Source organism: Juglans microcarpa x Juglans regia, chromosome 2D (assembly GCF_004785595.1).
Source record: "Juglans microcarpa x Juglans regia isolate MS1-56 chromosome 2D, Jm3101_v1.0, whole genome shotgun sequence".
In the NCBI taxonomy this organism is placed as follows: Eukaryota; Viridiplantae; Streptophyta; class Magnoliopsida; order Fagales; family Juglandaceae; genus Juglans; species Juglans microcarpa x Juglans regia.
Window position 1 is genome coordinate 14600415 of NC_054596.1, and position 7990 is coordinate 14608404.

Sequence of the window (7990 nt, forward strand, 5' to 3'; positions counted from 1 at the left end):
ATATATATATATATATATTTAATTTATTCTTTAAGAACACAGAAGCAGTGAGATTCCACGTGACAAAAGTCTTAGAATAAAGCTAGTTTGTCATTTCAAATTGACCGTTCCATTTGATTGTTCAGTAAATTTTTTTTTTATTTAATGAGGAAAGAAATGATTTGAAGTATATTGATATATTTTTTTATTTTTTAAAAATATTTAAATATATTAAAAAATATAAATAAAATATATATATATATATATATATATATATATATATTTATAACCAACGGCCACTACTAGCGGGCACTCTGGGCGGACTCAAAGTCTCATTAAGTACCTGATGGGGTTGTGCCTGTAATGCCAACAGTTTCTGTTTTTCTCTCAGTAGCTTTGTTGTACTGGGGTTGGGCTTTTAAAAGTCAACAGAGTCTCCAGTAAATTCTCAGTAGAAAACAAAATAGGCAAGAAAACAAAAAGCAATTCACCAGAGACAGTACGTACAGTTAAACCGGTCAAAGGTGGATATATATATATATATATCCGTGCAATGCACGCGATTAATATCCACAAAATGTAAAAATAATATAATTTTTTAAATAAAATTAATTAATTAATAATTTAATACATAAGAACAGAAAAATGAATTTTCATAAGTATCATAATGATAACAAAACATTACCGTAATATTAATATAAAAATTAAAAGATTTTGAATATTCTAGTCATAATTTTTGTAACAAAATGTATGAATTGTAGAATTCAATCACACTATTCAATGACCTAAGAAGCACTGAAAAAATACAGTCTTTTATTTCTATATTACTCTCACATTTTTTCATCATTAAAATAAGTCTATTTTATTTTAGAAACTCCAAAAATATTATAATGGTAGGAAATCATTTTATCTATATGATTTTATTTAATTAGGAATATTATGAGATTTAAATTATATTAAAAACTCTAATTATTTATATGGTTTTACTCTCTTAAAAATATTTAACAAAACTCTATCATTTATTTAATGATGAAAGATTCATATTTTATAAATTAAAGTTGAATTTATATTTTAATTATCTATTTTAAGTTAGTTATTTTTAATGTTTTAACTTTTACTGTTTGATCAATTCTGGAGATTCAAGATGAAGGGTTGAGATTTAAAACCTCAAACCCTAACTTTTCCCCTCATTTTTTCCTATTCCCTCTCTCTTCTCCCTCCTTCCAATAGCAAGCCCCTTTCCCTCTCGATCTCTCTTCTCCTCGACTCCTCCCAGTGCCATCGGTCGCCGCTACTGTGCTACCACCAAGTCCAGTCACCGGTGACATTCCCATGCCGATCTCATCTCCACAAACCTCTCTCTCTCTCTCTCTCCCCCTGCAATAGGCCAAAGCCTGTAGCCCTCTCTCTTCCTCTACACGCACGGGCTTCTCCCTGTAGCGCCGCCGTTAACCACTCGTATGGCACCACACCACCACCACTAGTCTCGTCTTTTGCTGACGACTCCTCCACTTCCTCATTTCCTCCAGTCAATGACCCTTGATTTGTAATTTGTGTAGAAACTTATGTAGTGATTTTGTGATTTGTATGGTGATTTTATCGTGATTTTGTGGTAATTTTATTATGAAGATGTAGAGAGAGACGCGGATGCAAAGATGTACGTAAGGGAAAGAAGAAAAATGTAAAATAAGTTTATTGCTCATACTGTTCATCCGTTTATAGCCACTTTTAAGTATAAGGGGATATATGTTAAAAAATTGTAAGTGTACATGTTCTTGTCATTGTCTCATCAAATGTTACAAAATGATTTACATAGTTTTAACATACATAAGTTTAACATATTTTTTTAAAAAAATAAATTTGGAATCTAAATAAAAAATTATTTTTTAATAATTAATTTATTTTTAAATGTGCTAGACGTATATACTCTAAAATTATATCTAATATTATTCTTATATATGTATATAATCCTATAAGTTGAGGTATAGAATATACTTTTTACTATATTTATATATTAATAAAAATATTTGATTTATAATAAAATTAATTTTAAGATTTTTTTTTAACAAATAAAATCCTGAATAATTTAAAAGAAAAATGATTTAGTTATAAATAAATATTATAAAAATAAATTTATAAATAAATGTATATGATTTGATGTGATACGTGAAATTATATAATTAATTTTATTTTAAAATAAATTTAATATTAACGTAAAACAAGGAGTTTAATCTTATAAAATTTATTTGCTCACAAAGTGTATAAAACATTCTGTTAATCATCTTTATAGTACATATCACATATAATTTTTTATTTATTTTTTAATTTCTTTCTCTTATTAAATATGTAATATAGATAATGAATAGAAAAAAATTAATTAATTTAAAAAGAATAAAATTTAAAAAATTTAAAAAAAAAATAAAAATAAATATGATATGTACTAAGATAACGAGTGACAAAACTCATCTTAATAACAGCCTTTTGGGATCTCCAGAACGCGAGGACCCGCGCGTGCGCGTTAGAGTTCCAGGCTTCCAGCACTACGAGCCGGTCCGCTAACGAGTCACCGTCTCCGCTCCTAATCTCCTATCCTTCGAGTACCTTCCAAAACCGTGGACCCCACGCCGATCTCAGATAATGGCGTCGCCAGATTTCGCCACGCGTAACACTCGTCCACATATCGCAACGTGTCATCTCTACGTGCGGTCCAGCACTACTATGCCATTTGTTTCCTATGCATGGCCAAGCTTACACCGGGGGGGCCCCTACCCATTCAAACTCCGCCACGTGTAGCTACATAGTCGTATTTTTCCTCTATATATACAATTCAGTGGAGCGGTGGGGAGGAGCACAAGGCGTTAAGATTGAGGGAAGAGGAGGAATACATTGCCATACGATTCTTCTTCTTCTTCTGCTTCTGCTTCTGGTTTATAGGATCTCATTTGGTCCGTTTCTTCTAAATTTTATCAATCCCATTTTTTCTTGGGGAGAAAATGTTCATTGAGAGCTTTAAGGTAGAGAGTCCGAACGTCAAGTATACAGAGAATGAGATTCATTCTGTGTACAACTACGAGACCACTGAGCTTGTCCATGAGAGCAGAAATGGCACCTATCAGTGGGTTGTCAAGCCTAAGACTGTCAAATATGAATTCAAGACTGAGACCCATGTTCCTAAACTAGGGTTTGTCACCCAAATCCCTCTCCCCTTTGGTTCTCCAGGAAAAAAAAGGACAAAAAAAAAAAAAAAAACGCCATTTTAATTTCAAGATTAAGATTTCATGCCTTTTTTCCTGGGCCATTTTTAAAACTTTGATTTTCATTCGTCTCTTCATTTTAATTCACAAGTTCTATCCTTTTTGTTAGGGTTATGCTTGTGGGATGGGGAGGAAACAACGGTTCAACCCTCACTGCTGGTGTTATTGCCAACCGAGAGTGAGTTTCTTAATCTTACTCTTACTGGGTATCGTACTGCAGCAGACTAAATTCGAATTCCTGTTCTTTGTGCTTAAAATTTTGTTTTTGGCATGATAATGTTGTTAAAACTTTATTCAGACATGTTTTTAGTAGAATAGTATTCAATTAACTCCAGATCTGGTATTGAATATTCTCAGAGGCATCTCCTGGGCAACCAAGGACAAAGTGCAACAAGCCAATTATTTTGGCTCCCTAACCCAAGCATCAACAATTCGAGTTGGGTCTTTCAATGGAGAGGAGATCTATGCTCCGTTCAAGAGCCTGCTCCCAATGGTACCTAAAACTTCTCTGTTTGGATGCTGTAAAATAAGAAGCCCTACATGCTTTATTAAGTCTTGCCATTCGATGTTGTATACCAGGTGAACCCGGATGACATTGTGTTTGGGGGTTGGGATATCAGTGACATGAACCTAGCAGATGCTATGGCCAGGGGCAAGGTCCTGGACATTGATCTGCAGAAACAATTGAGGCCCTACATGGAATCCATGGTCCCACTCCCTGGAATCTACGACCCTGATTTTATTGCTGCAAACCAAGGTTCACGTGCCAACAACGTGATCGAAGGGACCAAGAAAGAACAAGTCCAACAAATCATTAAAGATATCAGGTAATTAAAGTGCTATTTGTCAGTCATTAGAGAAGCGTCAGTTGAGGGTAAAAAGTTGGTTTGGTGCTTATTGCTACTTTTATGTCCTGATTAGGGAGTTCAAGGAGGCAAATAAGGTGGACAAGGTAGTCGTGCTGTGGACCGCAAACACAGAGAGGTACAGTAATGTGACTGTGGGGCTAAACGACACAGTGGACAACCTTTTCGCTTCTTTGGAGAAGAACGAAGCTGAGATATCTCCTTCCACCTTGTATGCTTTGGCCTGTATTCTTGAAAATATTCCTTTCATCAATGGAAGCCCTCAGAACACTTTTGTCCCAGGTTCTTGTGCTTAAAAAGAACTTTTTTCCCCTTAATTTAGCCCATATATGGTTGTCAAGCGTTTGATTGTAACTGAGGTTGCAACTTTGCTTATGATATTTTCAGGATTGATTGAGTTGGCTATTAAGAGGAACAGTTTGATTGGTGGAGATGACTTCAAGAGTGGTCAGACCAAGATGAAATCTGTGTTGGTCGATTTCCTTGTTGGGGCTGGTATTAAGGTACATTAGCAAATCTGTTCTTCTTATCTTACTCTATGTAAATCTTTTTGGCGAGGTGTAACAAATTTGCATTGCAACCTCTAGAATTTCTTGATTACGAAAACTAAAATAGGCCGTGTTCAAATCTAAACTGTTACATGTGGTGCTCATAAATGGTGGCAGCCAACGTCTATAGTGAGCTACAACCATCTGGGAAACAATGACGGCATGAATCTCTCAGCCCCACAAACCTTCCGCTCCAAAGAGATCTCCAAGAGCAACGTCGTTGATGACATGGTCTCCAGCAACGCCATCCTCTATGAGCCTGGCGAGCATCCTGACCATGTCGTGGTGATTAAGGTAATTTACTTGCAGTTTATACTTTAGTTTTCTCTGTCTGTCTAGCTTTCCTTTGTTTTGATCTAACACTTCTGGTGTGGTATGGGAATTGCGTTTTAGTATGTACCGTACGTGGGGGATAGCAAGAGAGCCATGGATGAGTACACCTCAGAAATATTCATGGGTGGGAAAAACACCATAGTTCTGCACAACACGTGCGAGGACTCCCTGTTGGCTGCTCCCATAATTCTAGATTTGGTGCTTCTTGCCGAGCTCAGTACTCGTATCCAGCTCAAAGCTGAAGACGAGGTCTGTGTTTTTTTTTTTTTTTTTGTTCAAGCAAACATCAGTCATTAGCATCCTAACTTGGCTACCACACACATGCACCTGCAGATATGTGATAATGAAATCTAAGCTGTTTTTGTTTTTAATTGCAGGGAAAGTTTCACTCATTCCACCCTGTGGCCACGATTCTCAGTTACCTTACCAAGGCCCCTCTTGTACGTCTAAATTCTGTTCAATTTCAATGTTTTTATTTGCTATGCATATGCTTGTACCATATAAGAGTTCTAAGCCCAAGTTTTTAATACCTTACATTTCTTATCCATCTCTTGACGATTTGTCAGTCTCTCTTCCTAGTCATTACCAGTATTTTCGAGGAATATACCTGTTGTCCTTGAGGACCCGACCCCTCCTCCTTTGCCTTGATTAAAAAAAAAAAAAAAAAAAAATGAAACAAATACTTGATGTAATAGATTTAACGGATGTTATGAAACTACGTTTTGTGAATGTAGTTTTTTTAATCTTTGTAGCAATTCTGGGAAAAGTGAATTTATGAAACCCTTTCATTTATGGTTCTTACTCGGTTCACAAATCAGTGACGGAACAAACTTTAATTTGGAAAATTAAGTGGGAACGAGTAATTAATCGGGTTTGTCATTCGAGTATTTTGCCTTTATTAATGACGTTGGGCTGGTGATAACAGGTTCCACCGGGCACACCAGTGGTGAATGCACTGTCAAAGCAGCGGGCTATGCTTGAGAACATACTGAGGGCTTGCGTTGGACTTGCTCCAGAAAACAACATGATTTTGGAGTACAAGTGAATTACAACATGAAAGGATTGAGGGGAGATGTGTTCTTAAAACTTCACGAATCATCCCCCTTAGCCATCTGTCTGTGCGTGATGTTAATGTTGGTTGTTGGTTGTAGCATTATTTGTATGTTTGAAGTTTCTAATTTTATCTTTTGCAGAGGGGCTCTCAACTGTGGCCCCTGTTTGCTTTAAAAGCTCATTCTGGAGCGAGCAACTATTTTGTGTTGGAAATAGATAAATATATATATATATATATATATATATATTTAAATGATCTAGTAGTTACAACGTTGTCTTGTGCGGTTTTCTTTGTTATAACTTAAAAGCAATCAACTTGTTGGCGATAAACGAAAGGAAGTATGGTTTCACTTTGTAGCTCTGCATAAAAGTATAAGGTCCACAAATATACTTGATTAATTTGTGGCCGGAGATCTCTATAATTATTAACTGGAACATTCCAACCATTGAATAATTCTATTTTTTTTTATATAAATTTTATATTTTATTTACTTTTATAAAAATAATTATTTCATAAACAAATATATTTTCTTCCAAATACTCTGCAGATGCAGTACTTCTTTTTACCGGAAAACGTTTTTGTGTGGGCCTGTTGGAATTATTCTTTCCCTTCTCTGGCCTGGGCCTTTGCCCTACATCAATTTGTTGGACCTATCACATATGGGGGGGCTGAGTTATTTTTCATTTTAAATATAAACTATTCTTATTGGTATGACAAATTTGAAGTGATTCATATACTAACCACTTCAATGTTAGTCACATATCATATGTTAAAAAGCATGCTTGACTATAAATAAAAATTATTATTATTATTTTAATCTTTACTTATTTTTACTAGAGTCTCACTCACTCGTAAAGATTAGGATACTCAACAACAGAGCATGATTCTCCCAAATTGTGAGTAGGTGCAGACAAAATATAATGAACAAAATAGGCCATAAAATTAAAGTAGGGAACAAGTGAGTTATCTTCTTTGAAACTGTTTCGAATGACTAAAGGCGGATTGCCCAAAACTGGGGGCTTTTACAGTGATCTATCAAGAACTCGTCCTGTCATGGGAAGGACAACATGTCCCCTGTTGGAACCCATAATTGGTATATATACCTTTCGCTTGCAATATGCTTCCATGATTAGTGGCTATATGATATATATATATATATATATATATATTAGTTTGTTTGTTTTCTCCTAATTATGATTTCTTCTTTTTTTTTTTAAAAAAAAAAAAAAAATCGACAAATGATGTTAAAAAAGAATTTATTTTAACAGAATACAAGAGTTATTAATAAAATATCAGTAGATCATATTTCTCATCCGGGGATGTAGCTCAGATGGTAGAGCGCTCGCTTAGCATGCGAGAGGTACGGGGATCGATACCCCGCATCTCCACATTTCTACCCTTTTAGTTATTTTTGCCCTTTCCACCGAGCTGGCCGAGAGATTGTGATGCTAGCTGTACGGTGGAGGAAATCTTGTGAGGGACAGTACAAGATAGACGTACACAAACTTATATTGGTAAGGGGAAGAAGTAGAGAAAGTGACAGAAACTTCGGTGGAAAGGGAAGTTTGCCTCGGAAGAAAATAACTAAATATAGGGAGTTATTTATGATTCAAGAAACACTATTTGACATCTCATTTTGACATTTTTTATATATATATTTTTTTTAATTTTTTGTTTTAATTAATAGTTAAGAAAGCAATTATTAGTATATTGATATATTTTTATATTTTTTAAAAATATTTAAAAATGATAAAAAAAAATATGAATACAAAAATTAAAAAAAAAAAAAGAAGAAGATGAATTTGTACTAGGTGGCACACCCAGCTATCAGTGTTGGGCGGCAGCCTAGTACTACTCTTATGATTCAGAGGAGTTGTTGCATACAAATGGAATGTTTAGGGGAGGTTTGGATTGTAAATTGAGTTGAAATTAAAGTTGAATAAAATATTGTTAAAA

At 34.7% G+C, this 7990-nt stretch overlaps 1 protein-coding gene and 1 non-coding gene across 3 annotated transcripts; both read left to right on the forward strand.

Annotated features, from left to right (window-relative positions):
- The first annotated feature begins 2817 nt into the window (after window positions 1–2817).
- LOC121249982 (inositol-3-phosphate synthase) lies at window positions 2818–6300 on the forward strand. Of its 2 annotated transcripts, XM_041148877.1 has the most exons (11): window positions 2818–3160; window positions 3343–3411; window positions 3591–3726; window positions 3813–4060; window positions 4155–4381; window positions 4487–4602; window positions 4765–4941; window positions 5041–5229; window positions 5358–5420; window positions 5906–6039; window positions 6174–6300. In XM_041148877.1, exons 1-10 carry the CDS (start codon window positions 2973–2975, stop codon window positions 6023–6025), a joined length of 1533 nt encoding a protein of 510 aa, XP_041004811.1. In that variant the 5' UTR covers window positions 2818–2972; the 3' UTR covers window positions 6026–6039; window positions 6174–6300. The 2 variants fall into 2 exon arrangements, with proteins under 2 accessions (XP_041004811.1, XP_041004810.1); XM_041148876.1 differs by having other exon boundaries at window positions 5906–6300.
- Window positions 6301–7349: 1049 nt separating this feature from the next.
- Window positions 7350–7422, forward strand: TRNAA-AGC. The gene has a single exon. It is a non-coding gene; the product is annotated as a tRNA-Ala (tRNA).
- The last annotated feature ends 568 nt before the right edge of the window (window positions 7423–7990 follow it).

Excerpts from the sequence above, each read along its gene's own strand:
- LOC121249982 (XM_041148876.1), top strand. The coding sequence starts at position 2,973 with ATGTTCATTGAGAGCTTTAAGGTAGAGAGTCCGAACGTCAAGTATACA. Across the intron at positions 4,061-4,154 it reads CAAATCATTAAAGATATCAG|GGAGTTCAAGGAGGCAAATA; the intron begins GTAATTAAAGTG and ends TGTCCTGATTAG. Across the intron at positions 4,942-5,040 it reads ACCATGTCGTGGTGATTAAG|TATGTACCGTACGTGGGGGA; the intron begins GTAATTTACTTG and ends ATTGCGTTTTAG.